This window comes from Sabethes cyaneus, chromosome 1, assembly GCF_943734655.1.
Source record: "Sabethes cyaneus chromosome 1, idSabCyanKW18_F2, whole genome shotgun sequence".
NCBI classification, from domain to species: Eukaryota; Metazoa; Arthropoda; class Insecta; order Diptera; family Culicidae; genus Sabethes; species Sabethes cyaneus.
Window position 1 is genome coordinate 100012714 of NC_071353.1, and position 18892 is coordinate 100031605.

Sequence of the window (18892 nt, forward strand, 5' to 3'; positions counted from 1 at the left end):
AGTTTGACTCAAACTGATTTGACTCAAACACGCTTACCTTCCGATCCGTGCCCTTTGAATTCACTAAAAAGCGATTATTAAAGCATTTTATTGAAATTACGCAACAGACTTTATATCTTAAATTCGTCGTACCGTTTTGAAATGTGTTAAAACCACAGGGTATCAGCTCGATAGGTTAAATCAAATCGCAAATCGGATCGTTTAGCAACACTGGACTTGACGAAAAGGCAGTCGATGATTAAAAGTAGAGAAAGCTATAGTTATTGCAGTGAGCTCTAAAGAGCATTAATTTTCTAAAATTAATAATTAATTTGTTGCTTACACCATTATTATATACCGAATTGAAGTTATTCTTGGAATTTGTAGCAGTAAGTAATCTTGAAATGAAAACAAAATTATTGTAATTAAGATAGATTGGTAGTACATTTATCCAGGTGTAATTTGGTACACGAACGCGTGGTCTGGCGAAATATTTTGTTATTTGGAAACGAATTTGTACGTATAATTAAACATATTTTTTATAAATTTAACTGATAGGAAAATATACATTTCAGTTTGAGTTTTGATTACACTAAATCTACTTCGGAAAGCGTTTCTTTTAATCGTCAGAACAATTTCTCAAAAAATTCTGGTGAAAATAACCTCAAAGTTGAGATGGAATCCAGTTGCGGTAAATGTGAAGATGCAGACAATGAATGTATGGTGGCTTGTGACGTATGCAGTGCCTGGTTCCATTACGAATGTGTTGGAGAGTCACCCGGAGTGGAAAACCGAGAATTCAGATGCGAAAAGTGCACCGCGAAGGAAATGAAGAGAAAGGCTCAGGGAAGTGCAACCATGCCAAAAACGTCCTCTTCGAATCCTACGCCGAATCTCATTCCACCGACCTCCGGGAAAAGTCATGGCTCTAAAACTACTACGGATGGAACAGGAAAAATCACAGCATCGTCAAGTTCTACAATTGTATCCGGCTCGCGTGTTGAAGCAGAATTACGTAGAATGGAGGAGGCGTTAATCTCAGCAGAAAAGTCAATGGAAGAGGAAAAAATAATCGAGGAACGAAAGTTAGAGATTGACAGAATTTTGAAACAGAAAAGGCTGCAACACGAGCATAATTTGCGGAAGAAGCGTATGGAACAAGAAGAAGAGATGTTGGCGAAGCAGCTCGCTGACGAACAGCAATTCTTGGAGATGAGAATGAATATGTGTAAGTCGTTTGAAGTGCAACGGGAAAAAGTTCGACTTGCCAATGCAGAAGTGGATAATGCTGTTGGCGGAATGCTGGAACAAAAAAATCCGGAAAAACGGCACCCAGCAATCGTATCAGACCGTAACCTAGGTGCTATTCCAAAACTAAAGCTTGGACAAAATTCCCTTTCGACGCAACGCCTAGCTGATGAAACTCCAAAACGAAATCCAGATGTTCCTGCTCCCAAATCCAAAATGAAGGTAATCGAAAAGAACGGCGTCGAATTATCTCACAACGAATGCGAGTCTGGAAGCAGTTCACGCTCCAGCGCGGAAAGTGACACTGAAGACGAAAAAGCTTCGTCACAGCAACCAAAGTCTAATACTGAAAAGGGGCCTAATAAAGCTCAGAGAGCAGCTCGGCAAATTCTCCCGAAAAAACTACCTCGGTTCACTGGCAAACCCGAAGAGTGGCCGCTCTTTTACAGCAGCTTTATAAATTCCACCGAGGCGTGCGGATTTAGTCAAGTTGAGAACTTGGTGAGGCTTCACGAGTGCCTTGCTGGTCCAGCCCTAGATTCTGTGCGTAGCAGATTGCTGCTCCCTCAAGCTGTGCCACAAGTCATAGAAACCCTCCGCATGCTATATGGGAGGCCAGAGCAGTTAGTCCACACCTTACTGAACAGTGTCAGAAAAGTGATGCCCCCAAAAGCAGATCGACTCGAAACATTTATTCCATTCGGAATGGCAGTCCAGGAATTATGCGACCACCTGGAAGCTGCCGAGTTAAATGATCACCTAGTTAATCCCGTTCTCATCCATGAGCTAATTGACAAGCTCCCCGCTGGGACGAAAAGAGAGTGGGTTCAGTATAAGCGTGATCAAAACCCGGTGACCCTACGCACCTTTGCTAATTTTGCTACTAAAATTGTTGCAGAAGCCAGTGAAGTAACATTGGTGGTGGATTCCAAAACACAACCAACAAAAATGGATGATAAAACAAAATATAAGGCGAAAGGATTCCTACAAACTCACAACGAAGTTCAAGCCTTTACTGTACAATCAGCTTGTCGAGTATGTCAGCAGGAAGGTCATCGAACTCGCAACTGCGAAAAATTTCGCCGTCTGGATTTATCGGAACGGGTAAAATTAATGGAACGTCTGAAACTCTGCGAGCGTTGTCTAAATGAACACACGGGATGGTGTAAGTTTAAAATTACCTGTAATATTGGCGACTGCCGTCAGCGGCATCATCCGTTGGTGCACCGAAGTGCAGTGGGTACGGATAAACGTCAAATCGACGCAGTACAGCACTATGCACACGTAGCACCTAAAACATCCGTGATTTTTCGGATCGCACCTGTTACCTTGTTTAATGGCAGAAGAACGATCTCCACATTTGCATATTTGGACGAAGGTTCCTCCGACACGCTTATGGAGGATAGCTTAGCTCGTGAATTGGAAATCACTGGCGTTCCTCAACCACTAACCTTGAAATGGACTGCCAACATTGTTCGCAGAGAATCTGCCTCTCAGTGTTTGTCTCTCGAGATAGCTAGCCATCCAACAGGAAAATGCTTCGTCTTATCAAATGCTCGTACCGTAAGAAAGCTTTATTTGCCTAGACAAAAGATAAATTTCAAAGCTGTAACCAGCCGATACAATCATCTACGTGGATTGTACGTACCGGAACAAAAGGGAGAGGAACCAAAAATTTTGATCGGTTTGAATAACGTCCACCTATTGGCGCCACTTGAATCGCGGGTTGGTGGTCAACATGAACCAATCGCGGTCAAATCAGTTCTTGGTTGGACCATATATGGACCAAGCAGAATCGGATATCCCGCTACTGACGCTCGTTTCGTGGGGCAGCATGTAGGATATACAAACCTAGAGCTGCATGAAATGTTCCGGCAGCACTTTGCCCATGAAGGAGTAGGGGTTACTGTAACGGTCCTACCGGAATCAGAAGCAGACCGTAGAGCACGAACGATATTGGAAAATACCACTGTTAAAATCGATGGTCGATATGAGACGGGGTTATTATGGAAAAGAGATGATATTTGTCTTCCCGAGAGTTTTTCCATGGCTCTAAATCGCTTGAGAGGCTTAGAACGACGTCTAAATAAGCAACCTGAACTATATCAAAAGGTGAGAGACTTGATTGAGGGATATCAAAAAAAAGATTATGCACACAAAGCCACTTCAGCGGAACTCGCTATGGCAAATCCGGATCGAGTGTGGTATTTGCCACTGGGTGTTGTTATCAATCCCAAAAAACCATCCAAGGTGAGGTTAATATGGGATGCGTCTGCTCAGGTACGCGGTACGTCTTTAAACTCGATGCTGCTCGCTGGCCCGGACCTGCTAACGTCCCTTCCGGCTGTCATTCAACATTTTCGCGAACGAGCCATCGCTTTCAGCGCGGACATTCGCGAAATGTATCATCAACTACGCATTAGAGCAGAGGATAAAAATTCGCAACGCTTCCTTTTCCGGGCAGACCCTTCGGACGAACCTGACGTGTATATAATGGATGTAGCTACGTTCGGGTCGGCATGCTCTCCGGCTTCGGCCCAGTACGTAAAAAATGTTAATGCCAACGAGTACGCAGAACAGTTCCCGGAGGCTGCAAGAGCAATAATTCGCCGACATTACGTCGACGATTATTTAGATAGCGCTGATACCGTCGAAGATGCCATTCGAATCGCAAAACAAGTTAAATTCGTGCATGCTCAAGCCGGATTTGAAATCCGCAATTGGGTTGCTAACTCAAAGGCATTCCTACAGGCGCTGGGCGAGTCGGAGACCGATCTAGCAGTGGCCCTCCCAGACAACAACGACGATAAATCTGAACGAGTCCTCGGTATACTATGGAAGCCGAGCGAGGACGTTTTCACGTTTTCGACTAGGATACGCGATGACCTTGCATCCTATCTCATGACACAACGTCGGCCTACGAAGCGAGCAGCTCTGAGCTGCATAATGTCTCTCTTTGACCCTCTCGGGTTGCTAGCTCCATTCACGATCCAAGGAAAAGTCATAATTCAAGACGTGTGGCGTTCTGGCTGCAATTGGGACGACGAAATTGACGACGCCAGCTTTGTAAAATGGACTCAATGGCGTTCTCTCTTACCACTGATCGAAAGGGTAAAAATTCCGCGCTGTTATCTAAATGGGTTTACGTCGGCAAGCTACGATCGGGTGCAACTTCACGTTATGGTCGACGCCAGTGAGCAAGCGTATGGCTGCGCTGCGTTTTTTCGAATCGAGTCAGCCGAAGGCATCGTGTGTCCGTTGGTGATGGCGAAGACAAAAGTTGCGCCATTGAAAGTGCTATCTATCCCGCGCATGGAGTTGCAAGCAGCAGTGCTCGGTGCAAGGCTGCTTAGCACGGTCGAATCGAACCATGAGGTAGTAATATCGAAACGCATACTATGGAGTGATTCTCGAACCGTGTTGTCATGGATAAGATCGGATAATCGAAAATATAAGCCTTTCGTGGCCTTTCGCGTCGGCGAGATACTGCAGGAAACGAACGTAAATGAATGGCGTTGGGTGCCAACAAAAGTCAATGTTGCGGATATGCTAACTAAGTGGGGCAATGGACCGTGCTTTGACACAAACGGGCCATGGTTTGGTGGACCACAGTTCCTTCAACAGCCGGAGGAGTTTTGGCCAAAACAAAATTTACCCCTGCCGGGAACTACGGAAGAGATGCGAGTAAGCCACATGTTTCATGCTGCAGTACAAAATGATGAACTGATCGATGTTAGGCGATTCTCACGATGGAATGTGTTATTGCGGACTCTTTGCTGTGTAATTCGGTTCGTTTCAAACTGTCGTCGCAAGCGCCAGAATCTTCCTATAGAGACGCTGGATATACCACTCGGCTGGGAGAAGATGGTTTTGCGAGCATGCAGTGCAACAAAAGTGCCTCTGAAGCAAGAGGAATTCGAAATTGCCGAGACCGTCCTGTGGAGAATCGCACAAAATGAGTGCTTTTCGGATGAGATCGTCACTTTAACGCGAAACAAAAAACTTCCTCGGGAGAACTGGCTGAGTATTGAAAAGAGCAGCATCATGCATCGTCGTGACCCATTCCTCGATGAACACGACGTTTTACGTGTCGATGGGAGAACGAGATTTGCTGATTTTGTGCCTTATGATACCCGATTTCCTATTATTTTGCCTAATGATCACCCTGTAACTGACCTTCTGTTAGATTTCTACCATCGGCAATATGCACATGCTAATAGAGAAACTGTTTTGAATGAAGTACATCAACGATTTTACATTATGCGTATTCGTTCAGCAGTTGTAAGAGCAGTAAAACGGTGTCAGTGGTGTAAAGTTCGGAGATGCAAGCCAACTACTCCACGAATGGCTCCGTTGCCTATCGAAAGATTAACCCCTTTCGTGAAGCCCTTTAGCTATACGGGTGTCGACTATTTTGGTCCGGTCGACGTAACGGTGGGTCGTCACACTGAGAAGAGATGGGTGGTGCTCTTCACTTGCTTATCGATTAGAGCAATTCACTTGGAGGTAGCCCATCGATTGAATACAGACTCATGCATTATGGCAATTAGAAGATTTGTTCTGCGTCGAGGTTCCCCGATCGTAATATTTTCGGATAATGGCACAAATCTAAAAGCGGCGAGTAAGGAGCTACGCGATCAAATCCAAAAAATCGAAAAGGCTTGTGCAAATGTCTTCACAAATGCTCGCACAAGATGGAGTTTTATTCCCCCTTCCGCCCCGCACATGGGAGGTGTGTGGGAGCGGATGGTACGGTCAGCAAAGACTACAATGTCAACACTAAGCACAAAACAACGACTATGTGATGAAACTCTGCTCACGGTTATAGCGGAGACTGAAGAGATTATCAATACTAGGCCTCTAGTTTACGTTCCGCAGGAATCCTGGGATGCTGAGGCTATCACACCGAATCATTTCGTGCGCGGTAACTCGTCTGGATTGAAAGACCCTGGTATTTCGTCCACTAACGAAGCAGAAGCATTGCGTAGTACGTACAAGCGTTCTCAGTATGTAGCGGATTTACTTTGGAGGCGGTGGCTGAAGGAGTATGTACCTAGTCTAAACTTACGATCAAAATGGCTTGAAGACAGTAAACCTTTAGCTAAAGGAGACATGGTCTTCATCGTCGATGGATACTGTCGAAATGGGTGGATTCGTGGTATGGTGGAGGAAGTAATTTCTGGCAAAGACGGTCGTATTAGACAGGCTCTGGTACGAACGACAAACGGAGTGTATCGACGACCGGTAACAAAGCTGGCAGTGATCGAGCTGGCGGACGTTGGTAAATCTGACCAGGTTCGCTCTGGACAAGTTTTACGGGCCGGAGAAGTGTTAAAACCACAGGGTATCAGCTCGATAGGTTAAATCAAATCGCAAATCGGATCGTTTAGCAACACTGGACTTGACGAAAAGGCAGTCGATGATTAAAAGTAGAGAAAGCTATAGTTATTGCAGTGAGCTCTAAAGAGCATTAATTTTCTAAAATTAATAATTAATTTGTTGCTTACACCATTATTATATACCGAATTGAAGTTATTCTTGGAATTTGTAGCAGTAAGTAATCTTGAAATGAAAACAAAATTATTGTAATTAAGATAGATTGGTAGTACATTTATCCAGGTGTAATTTGGTACACGAACGCGTGGTCTGGCGAAATATTTTGTTATTTGGAAACGAATTTGTACGTATAATTAAACATATTTTTTATAAATTTAACTGATAGGAAAATATACATTTCAGTTTGAGTTTTGATTACACTAAATCTACTTCGGAAAGCGTTTCTTTTAATCGTCAGAACAAAATGCGTCCATCAAAATTTTTCATCGTTCAAACTAAATATTACAATAATGTTTACGAAGCTAGCGCGCATATAGTTGTGTAGGACGGCATGACAAATGTTATTCTGCAAAATTTCTGCAGGTCATGAAAGTTTTCCCGGCTGCAGAATAACGACAATGCGTTGCATGGGTTATTTTCATTTTATGAATGACGGAAATTGAAACGAAGTAGCAACATACCCTAATTCCGTGAAAAAAATTGCGGGCATTTACAAAATATGTTTAAAGAACATTATCGCTTACCACATTGAAAAGGGTAAAAAAATGTTGCCATGTGACAAGACATAGTTTTCTCGGTTTTTCATTAGAGTTGTCCATGGCTGTGAATTTTTTTGTGAAAGCTTTCCAAATAATATTTTCTCTGGACTTCTTGAAAAAAAGTTATTTACATTTTATTGGGTTTACGGTTGGGCATCGATGGGCAATTGTTCGCCCGAAACCGGTCGGTAATAGGGAAAATATTTTTTATGTTTGTAAGAACGATATGTATTCTGTCCATTGTAAATGGTTAGATTTTCATTAAAAAATATTTGTTTTACAAATGCTTGGTTCCTGAGATATGCATTTTCAAAGTAGTAGGGTAAGCGTATCAGTAGTAAAACATCTAGTAATAAAATTTCAAGTTTTTAGTAAAAATAGAATGAAATCAGAATAAAAGGAATCAGAACCAGAAGGTATGGTATAGTTTGTTTTTGAGTCTTCCGCTGTCATAGAAAGTTTTGTGAAAAGCTGTTTTGCAGATAATAATTTTCCTTGGTTGTTGAGAAAACTTTATTGCATTGATACTTGGCCCAACACTTTTATGTTTTAATTTATATAATAAGGCTTATACAAATTTGGAAAAAAGTTTATGTCCTGGTCTCGAAATATTGTTCAAGGGGGGGGGCAAGAAAAAAATAATAACATCAAACCTTCAATAACTAAACAAAGGAGAAGAAACCTCTGTTTATTTTTCCAGATTAATAAAAGTTTAATACAAAAAAGTTGTACAATACTTAAATTTTAGTTCAAACCAAAACAACTTTAAAATTTTTTTTATCCAAGTACATAAAGTAAGTATTCTGGCAGAGATAAATCAACTTGAAAATAGTGGAGTGCTACAGGATCACGTTAGTGAGCTATAAACGTGTAACTTAGGGTGAAATTAGTCGTCATCGATTCTGCCAGTTTCAAAAGCACTTTTTTTGGTTGAAACAAAAATTCTGTTCATGAAAATATATTTGAAGTGTTCAGATTCGCAAGAAGAATGCAGTATTTACAATTTTACGAACAAAATTCCGTTTTTGGGCTCAAAAACTGCTTCCAAAATTGGGCTTTCCGACGAAAAGTTGATGACTGCTAATTTCCCGTTAACCTTCATTTGAATTTTGCTTTTAACTTGTATGTCACTCGGATTTGGATAATAGTCCAAATCTGTGTCACTTACTAGTTCAGAACTCTGTTACCACGAAATAGTATCGGAATCTGATCTTCTCGAAAAAATGGCAATTTAGGTCCCTACAACTTTTTTACTTGGAACGCATGTGCTATGCTACCGACATGTTTTAAGAAAAAAATCACTCACACCATTCACGTTTGAAACCACTTGTTTCTTGGTCAACCTTTTAGCCATATGAATATCAGCCCATTCCTCAGCTGATGCTGGTTCTCAACAATAACGTGTTTACCTTTGATATGTTAAGGATGCAAACGCACCACTATCAGAAGCGATTGCCATTTTTTTGGCTAATAGCATTTGTCCAGTCTGGTGCTGCACTTCGGATGAAGTGCAGTACTGCGCTGGGAGTTGTTTTCCAAATTTCAGGGCTTCTAACAGCCTTCTGTCGAAGAACCTTGATCTTTAATTGAAAAATGCCGGACATCGGCGTAACAGGTGTTCCTAGTCTATTTTTTCTGTGCCACAGAATGGACATATATCACCTTGCAGTTCTCCCATAAGCTTCAGATGATAGCGGTTTGGACAATGTCCTGTTATAAGATCAAACTGTTTCGACTGCCGAGCAATGAAAGTGTTATTCCAATTTAATTCCACTTTCATACATTTCCATACTAGTACTCCATTTTTAAAGCAGAAGCAGATAAAGCTCAATAAAAAAGCAATATAACTTAACATGACTTGATTTGATGTAATGGTCGGGGCCACCGTTGATCCCAATGATAAATAATCACAACATGACAATAGTCAGAAAAGTTTCGAACAGTTCAGTGACATCCTTTCTGCATGCGTCCAATGCATGGTAAAAAATGTTATCTATAAGTTTTTCGTCCCTTACTTCCAAGATTAGGGTAGGTACTTGGACAATATGAAATAAAACGATCAATTTGGAACCCCGTAAGCACCGAAAGCTGATGTTCCGGAGTGTGATTTTTTTTTGTATTTTATTTTAATCTTATCTACTACCTACGACAGCAAAATATAATCCCACAGAATATCTCCGTCAAAAGTTGTAGCAAATTTCACTAATACATTGTTTAGTTGATTGATGCCTCAATCTAATTCGGTTCTTTTGAAGCAAGTTGAATTAAAATGGAATTAAATTTAAAGTAAATGGAGCCAAACGAGAATGCGGAACATCTGCTTTGTAACTGCGTGGCACTTTATCATAGGAGGAGTAAATTCTTTGATGAAGGTTTAATACCACCCTCTGTTGTGTGGACAAGTTCGCCCAATAAGGCAATAAACTTTATTCGTTATTCAATACCTTATTGGGACAATGCCATTAGTCAACAAGTGGAAATCACTCATACTAATGGTGATAGGACACCGTGACGTGGCTACAGTAAATAGGGGCCCGCCACAATAGATCAAATAACTGGTCGCAGTGGAGAACGTACCCAAAAAAAAAATGGAGCCAAAAGTCTAATTCCAAGCACCCCAATTTTCAACGTCGGAACTTAAAGGTTAAGCACAATAGTCGCCTGTGACCTGTAGTAGGAATCAGAAAGCTAAGATGGTGTAGGATAGTTGATCGAGACTAACGGGATAATTACTTCAACTTTGCACAAATTGGGTAATTTAGAGATGTAAACTCGTTGAATTGAAAAAATCTGCTTACCATTAAAGAATGCAACATTATTGCAATTTATTTTTTTGCCCCTTCAAATTTCGAAAATTTTTGAAGGGGGGGGTGACATAAACTTTCTTTCAAATTTGTATAAGCCTAAGTGATGTCCAAGAAAATCGAAAAATCTCCCTTGATTTTTTCTGTGAATGTAGGAGATAAATTTGTTAAATATCGATTTATTTGAGTCCGCGCACAAAAGTTTGGAATTTGGAATCCTTCGACCTAAACTTGTGCGATCTTTCTCAAAAATTTTCCTTCTGCCAAAAAAAGTTAGCGATTTATTTAGCGGTACATAAATTTAGCGGGAGTTAACAAAACCGCTAACGGTTATAAAAATTAACGAAAACGCTAACCGCTAACCAAAATGTTGGCTGAGCTAATTAGCTGATAGCGCTTTAGCGGAATTGTGCCCACCTCTCTGTTACTATGGGTTAGCAAAGTCGTACTGAAAATTGTGGCAAAATAATGCAAGAGTTTCTCCTACAGAATAACAAAAACAGAGCTTAGGCCAAAAATAGAAGTAGACCAAAGAAACTGGTAAAGATCCAACGTTTCTATGTAGGGTTCATGTTGGTATTTTCGGCATATTGAGCGGTAGCTTGAGCAATATTCAGTAAATTGTGGTTGTCCTTAGCAAACAATTTGGTTTGCATATTTCATATTTTTTGAAACGATGGTTCTACAATTGATGAAGGGACGGTAGGGAAAGAAATGAAAATTTTTTTGGCGAAGGTGGGGAAGAGCGGAAAGGAAGGGGGGGTATTGGTAGCTATGCTTGACAAATAGTCATTTTGACTCCTACCTTTTGTCCAATACTGGAAGGTGCATGAGTCGAACCAAGCTGTAATCTGAGATTACAACCGGATTCGAACCCCCAACACCCGCCAGGGCATGTGGTTCGCTGGTACTTGTACCTTTGAACCATAGAGGCGCTGGTTTTTTGCTCAGTAGATGCTTATAAGACTACAGCGCCTCAACGAAACGGAATTCGAAAAAGTAGTGTAAGGAGCAATTGTAGAGTTTATTATTATCTACAATACTGTTGAAGAAATTATAGCTTTATCTTTTGTATTTACGGCGTTATGAGCGCTCTTTTTGCTACCAACGGGGTAGCAGCCCCATAGCGCCGTAAATACAAAAGATAAAGCTATACTTCCTTCAGCAATATTGTAGACAATAATAAACTCTACACTTGCCCCGTTGGTAGCCAAATGAGCGCTCTTTTTGCTACCAACAGGGTAGCAGTCGCATAGCGCCGTAAATACAAAAGATAAAACTATACTTACTTCAGCAATATTGTAAACAATAATAAACTCTACACTTGCCCCTTACACTACTTTTTCGAATTCTGCTTCGTTATAGCGCCTCATATAGTCTAATGAGCATCTACTGAGCGAAAACCCGAAAACGAAGCCTGAAACCGATTTATGGTCGATGTTAAGTTAGACAGAATCGAGTGGCAAAATTCTAACTTCGAGAAAAACGCATTCGAAGTTTGCTGCATTCGAAATCATCTTCTAACTCTAACTATTTGCAACATTTATGTAGTCTGATTAGAGTAAACTGTTGCTGAGAAAATTCTTGATCGTTTGCTATTAGCGTATTTTTTAAAATTTTGCGACTTGGTTCGATCTGATTCAACACCGACCATATAATATCGCGACAAGCAATCGAGTTGAGCAGGCGAGTCGAGCAGTCGAATCAAGTAATCGAGTCAAGCAATTGGACCGAGCAGTCAAGTCGAGGAGTCTAGTCGAGCAGTTAAATCAAGCTATTCAGTCAAGCAGTCCGGTCGAGCAGTAGAGTTGAGCAGTCAAGTCGAGCAGTTGAATCGAGCAGTCAAGTCGACCAGTTTAATCGAGCAGTTAAGTCGAGGAGTCCAGTCGAGCAGTTGAATCGAGTAGTCTAGTCGAGCACTTGGTTCGAGCAGTCGAATCGAATGATTTAGTCAAGCAGTCGGGTCAAGCGATCAAGTCGAACAGTTGGGTCGAGCAGTTCATTCGTGCAGTCGAGACGAGCAGTTGAGTCGAGCAGTTAAGTCGAGTAGTCCTGTCGAACAGTTTATTCGAGCAGTTAAATCGAGTAGTTCAGTTGTGCTGTTGAGTCGAGCAGTCGAGTCGAGTCAAGTAGCCCAGTCGAGCAGTGCAGTCGAGTAGTCCAGTCGAGCAGTTGAATCGAGCAGTTAAGTCGAGATGTCGAATCAAACAGAAGTCAAGCAGTCAAATCGAGTCGTATAGTCGAGCAGTTAAATCAAGCTGTTTAGTCAAGCAGTCCAGACGAGCAGTTAAGTCGAGTAGTCCAGTCGAGCACTCGAATCGAACAGTTTAGTTAAGCAGTCTAGTCGAGCAGTCGGGTCAAGCGGTTCAGTCGAGCAGTTGAATCGAGTTAAGTCGAGCTGTCGAATCAAACAGTTGAGTCGAGTAGTCGGGTTGAGTGGCTAAGTCGAGCAGTTAAGTCGAGTAGTCTAGTCGAGCTGTTGAATCAAGCTGTCAGTTGAGTCGAGCAATCAAATCGAGTAGTCTAGTCGAGCAGTTGAATCGAGCAATCGAGTTGGGCAGTTGTGTCGAGCAGCCGATTCGAATAGTCCAATCTAGTAGTTGAGTCAATCAGTTCATTCGAGCAGTTGAGTCTAGTAGTCCAGTCGAGCAGTGGGATCAAGCAGTTGAGTCGAGCTACGTGCTAGTGGAAAAACAGTGATTTTGATGTTTATCGGAAATAAAAAATAGCAAATTACTTACATTTTTATAAAAATAGTTAAAACTCATTAAAGCCTATGAGTGCCACATTCGTTTCAGTTTTGTTGTATAGCCACAAAATATTTGTTTAGGAAAGCGCAGCAAAGAAAAGGAATTTGGGCTGAATTGAAAAGCATGATGAAAATACATGAAAGGTAGAGGCTCGAAGGAAACGAATTCACAAAGGATGATAATCGTTGACGAAGATGAACTTGAAGTGGTAGATAGGCTCGTGTATTTGGGATCGCTGGTAACCGCGGGTAGTAACACAAGTAAGGAGATTCAGTGACGCAGGAAATCGGGGCAACTTTGGCCTTCGTAAAACGCTATGATCAAGAAGTATACGCCGTAGTACGTTTCTGAAGATGTACAAAACCCTTATTAGACTGGTAGTTCTCTATGCACTTGCAATTATGATGTACGATAACTGGCAGAGTACAAACGAAACTCGGAGAGGGTCGGAGGTGCTTATATCACTAGTTACAGGCACTGCTACGAGATTCCCATCGTACATTTGGCGAAAGTTGCAAGGTTACAGTGGACCGGCACGTCGTAAAGGGGCTAAACGACAGTTTGGCATGAACGGTTCTCTTCTAGAATCTCACAACTTAGTACAAGAAACAGAGGCGCCCCACGGACGAGATGGCCGAAAGGTCTAAAGCCACAAGTTGCATCGGAGACGCCTAGAAAAGTAGCAAAAACTCTATGCTATACTCACGACGACGACTGCCTTCTTACAGTAGGTAGTGACTCCGAATCGCGACGATAAACAAAACAAGACGGCCAAAAGATCCGATCTCGAATGCTGTACACGATGGTGTTGACGATGTTCAATTGCATGATAACGGAAGACGAAGCCTACGTTAAGGCAGACTTCAAACAGTTTCCTAGATAGCAGTTTGCCATATAAAAATGCTGCCTGGATGGTAAATGGTTGAATAATGCGCTCCAGAACCTCGCAGTCTATTTTATACATGCAGCTATAAAATAGATTCCACGGAGGTCCACAGCCTCTTATTCAGCAACTCCTGTCCCTACCGCCTCGTGGTACCATCCTTAGGGATACGTTCCTTAGTAGAAATCGGACAACCGGTGGAAACTAGGGTCGTATGCGGACAGGGAAGGAGGCACTCATGCGAATGCTGAGTGTGAATTCTCTGCCTGCAATTATGGTTCTCTGTAGAAGGTATGACTACTAAGAACCAAAGCAGAGGGTCCAAAGCCCCTAAAAGGAGGATGGTTTTAATGGCCGTTATCCATGGCTATTACGTGAAGACTTGAATGGATAAACCTCTAACCCAAGGTGTGCCTCATGCAGAGGAATGAATGGTGGCGAGGGTTCTATAAATTCTCTGCCGCAACGGAGCCTGTGGAGTACCAGGGCGCCCTTCACAGTAATTTGCCCTTGCTGCATCAAGCCGATCACTGATGCAGTGGACAATTTCTTACCGAGCATGCTCTCTCCCCAGATAACACAAGATCGTAATAGAAAGTTCACATTAAATCGTTTTCATGTCAATTTTACATTGGAATTGTATAATGATTAGAGTATGTAAAAATAAAGTAAACAATAAGTTGTTTTGCTGTCGTGCGTGTCCTCATATACAACTCATGACTGTAAATTATAAAGCAGTATAGATGATTGCAATAATAAGTTACATCTTAATCAGATATTCAGGAGTATTAGGTAGCGTGTTATAAGAACCGCTGTATAAAATGCAAGATAGAATTGAAAATAATCGTCAAAAACTTCCCACGTATATTGCCTCCACTTTGATACATAAATGCTCTTATCTGGCGTGAAATATAACTTTTGACGTAGGACTACGTCTTTCAGGAAGGCAGCTGGTATAGGAGGTCATTCCAGAAAATGCGAAATCCAGAAAAATGCGACCGTCACGAGAAATGAAAGATTTTGAGCGCTAATAGCTTTGCGGTTTTCCGATCTATTTTCAATATTTTTGCACCAATCTATCGGAAAATCTTCTACGCATCCACACCAATAATGAAACCTATAGGCACAGAACAGAAGTGGAAGTCCAAACGATTCGGCGATCAAATCTTGTAACAGTCTTTTTTGTTTTTATTTTTCTTTGGGAAGGTTTTCGTATATAAGCGAATAACAGCAATATAAGCAGAACGCTCGCTGCCAATCGCACAGCAGCTTTTCGTGTGCATTTGTATGCGTTCGTGTGTTTTCGTGAAAAAAAGTGATTCGCTACCTCCAGGTTCGCTAGTATCTGTAGAAAGCAGCATGTACGTGTTTGGATTTCTACTTCCATTTCTGTTCTGTGCTATAGATTTAAAAGTACGTACTATTGAAAAATTGAAAATAACGAAGTATTGTCCAACTGGAAATCCTCGCTTCGTGATTGGTTGGAATATTCTTTACGATGATCTAAACCTATATCAATTTGATATCTGTGCTTGGGAAGTAAGCCAAATCAAATGACAAAACTTCCTCATCTTAACAAGATTTCTTAACATCGCGATTAAACCTAAACCATTTTCAGCAGTTTCAGGCAAACCAACGTTCTGTGGCGAACAAAGTTGTCAAGGTGGCTGTACAGAATTCTGAGTAGTTTAGGCCCACCTCATAGCTGAGTAATAATTAATCATAATTTGCGTAAGAACTACTCAGTTTTGGGTGAAATGGCACTCATTTTTCAGTAAACATTGCTCATTGTTGAGTAAATATTGCTCATTAATGAGCTTCTGCGTTGAACTCATAAAAGGAGTAAATGTTACTTAAAATAGTGTGTAAAAAATACGCATGTTTTGAGCTGTTCCACTTTTTGTGAAAGCGGGTCAAATTTTTTAAGCATGTAGAGTAAATAAAATAGCAATATCTACTAAAAATGTGTCTCCATGAACCGATTTGAGCAAGTACCGTGAGCGCCCGCTGGTATGACTTTCTTTAATCTGAACATATCTAATCTGAATCTCGGTAATATGAATGTCTTCACAATATTTTTTTAACGTCATACACAATTGACATTTAAGTTGGCAGGACCAGATGAAAAAATTAATATGTTTCCTCTTTCCCAGCAGCTATGGAAATATAGCTAATATACACACTTAAAAAACTCGGTAAAATTTGCTGAGAATTGGATAGCCGAGCGTTCGGTGAAAATTTCGGTAGTGCATATCGACGTTTGCGGATCTTTACTAACGTTTAGTATCATACAAAATTTTACCGAATACTCGGCTGTCCAAATCTCTGCAAAATTTTGCCAACTGCGGTGCTTTTTTAAAGTGTGTGCAATTCAACCCTCTTTGCAGTACGCAAAATAGACCGTTGTAGTCGGAGTTGTCGAAAAGATTTTTTATTAGATTTTTGACAATTCGGGCACATTTGTTTCGTTTTTAAAACGTTTATTATCGTCAAATTAACACAACAAATGCAAAGGGTGCGCGCCTTGCGCGTATGTGAAATTGAATAGAGTAACCAAATATTCAGATTATTGATTAAACATGAATTCGCCTAATTTGTAAGGTGTCATTCATATTAGCGTGGATTCCCGGTATAAGGGTTTCACAAAAGCTAGTACCGCTTATCAACAAGCAGTTGTTCGGTTGTTTATGAGCCAAAAAAAACTACCTAATTAAAAGTTATTACATTGAGCGTCTTAGCAGAATCTCGAATACGAGTTAAGAGAAAAATTTTCCGTTCTATTCGGCTAATAAATTTACTTTAGTAGTACGCTAAAACGGAGAATTTTCCTCTTAACTCGTAAAAAACTACCTACTTCTCCAAAACCGACTGATTAACCCATTAACAGGTAGCATCATAAAAATCGACTTAAGCTAATAATATTTTTTCCATGTAAGCTAAAAAAAAAGCTCAAAATGTAATTTTCATGCAAAAATAATTATCTGAACGAGTTCCAGGAAAAAAAGTCGGCAAACTCTAGTTAGATATTTTTCAAATTAAATAATTATATTACATAATTCAAATAGAGCATGTGAGCTGCTTACAGTAAAATTTTAAAGCGGATCATTTTATTCTAAATTTACTCGTTTTCTAAAACTAATTAAACAGAAAAGTCGCGAAATAAATTTCGATGCAATTATCCTAATCTTTTGCATTTGAATGAAAAGAACTCTCAAGCGTAAGGTCACAGTGTTGTTCTAGTAGTTGGTACCAAAATGTGAAGCAAACTATTCTGAATATATTTTTCATATCCTCGTTAAAAAAGGTATTTAATTCGTGGCTCTATGGCCCTAAACGCTAAGGCCATCTCGAAATGGCATTATCCGTTAGAGAGTTAAATGATTGTATGTTTTACGACATACGAGGAACAATAGTTCAGTTTCAGCTGCATAATTACAGGTGCGAAGTGTTTAATCAGTAGTAATATTTCTTGGGTTTGATTGAAAAAAATATTACCTTTTGATATTTTACGAAAAATAAGTAAATAACGTGGACATTCTAAAGCGCCGAGATCTATTCTTTTAACTGTGTATACAATCATTAGCAGAAGGAATATTTCACTGCTGTTCGTTTGAAGTTAGAGAAAGGAGAAAATAGCCTGAAATGTTTATATTTACACGAATTGTAATGAGTTGTGCCAATTCATGTGGCACTCAGCTGGAGTTCTGCATCGATGTTAGATATATAGTTCGAAACTGAAAAATCTGCGAAATGTTCACACAACAAAACCACTCATTGTGTATGTGCGCAAGTTACATCTTGAAACCACGTTAGTAGAATTCTAAGTGTCGCTTTGCTTTTCTTATCAGTTGATTGATAGTAGCAATGGTTTTGTATTAACTTTACACTCCTCATGAAACGCGTTTTGTAAATATTCCGATGATTACCTATGATTCCGAACACAAACACCAGTCCGGCGCTGATTGTTGCGAATATCGACATATTGTGTGAGTACACTACCATGGTTGCAGATTTTCTTTGGCTTGATCACTGCACTTAATTCATTAGAGAGAAAAGGATCGAGTCGAGATCCGCTTTGGCACGTTTTCCAGCTATTCACAATATTGCTTAAAAATAACACCACTTTACAGAACTAGGCTCGTGGCCGCTGGCATCCAGTCCTGTTTTCTTCTTCACATGATAACCGATCGCAGTGAACTGAGCTGCGCGCGCTCATCGTCGGTAGTCACCACAAATATCCCCAATCAGACTAGCACACATGTAGCGTATCCAGGCAGGCGTTTCCCCTCGCGACGGACAGTACGATTCAACCCGGCTTTATACTGACGCTGACGGTGACGACACGATTTCTTCGTACACGCTCGTCGAAACACTGCCTGGATGATGACTGTCACTGTTGACTAACTGCGGTACGACGGACAAATGTTTCTGGTGAACGGCGGTCTCGATGACACTAACCAACCAACAATCCCAACTGACTAATCGCTACTGGAGCTGGAGGTGTATGTAATGTGTGCTCGTATTTAGTCCCCTTCGATAGCCACCACAGACCAGTAGTAAGTAAACTGAGTAAACCGTCACCACCATGCAGCGCCCAGATCAAAAGGGACATTTCATTCAGCAGAATCGGCTCAGAGCGCGCGGATAAGTTTAAAAGGCCGATCACGACCATGTGCAGCTTGGTAAATACAGTGACAGACTGTTTTAATGCATTTCCCATACTATTAAATGCGCTGTTTGGAACAAGTTTAGCTTTCAACAATCAACATTTTTACTTCTCTGAGTCCGTAGATATGACTGACAGCAATGGGAAATCAGTATAGGTACAAAATGCAGAAGCATATCGCACACAGGATTAACAAACTAGAAATTCGCACGCTCATAAAGACACAGCGTAAAATTCTTTTGTTAACACTTGTGCAGCTGTTTCCTGTCCGCTTTTGTGCCTTATGGGGTGATGTTCTTTGCTTTGGTATTCACTCCGATTGGTTGGACTACATGTAATGATGTTGTTGTTTTAGTTAGCTCAAAACATCACATCATGGTTAATTTTTAGATATTCGTCTAATTTGATTTAGAAGTTACCCTATTTTTTATGATCGGCCGGATGTTACTCTGACGCTAACGGTGATT

The 18892-nt window shown here is 40.8% G+C and overlaps 1 protein-coding gene across 1 annotated transcript in view; it reads right to left on the reverse strand.

Annotated features, from left to right (window-relative positions):
- The window catches only part of LOC128736127 (protein trapped in endoderm-1), a 33614-nt gene extending 15111 nt beyond the window's left edge, over nucleotides 1-18503 (reverse strand). The window contains exon 1 of the mRNA XM_053830609.1: nucleotides 17686-18503. Within this exon, the coding sequence (XP_053686584.1) occupies nucleotides 17686-17761 (76 nt within the window). The 5' untranslated portion in view covers nucleotides 17762-18503. The remainder of the gene's footprint in view (nucleotides 1-17685) is intronic.
- Nucleotides 18504-18892: the final 389 nt, after the last annotated feature.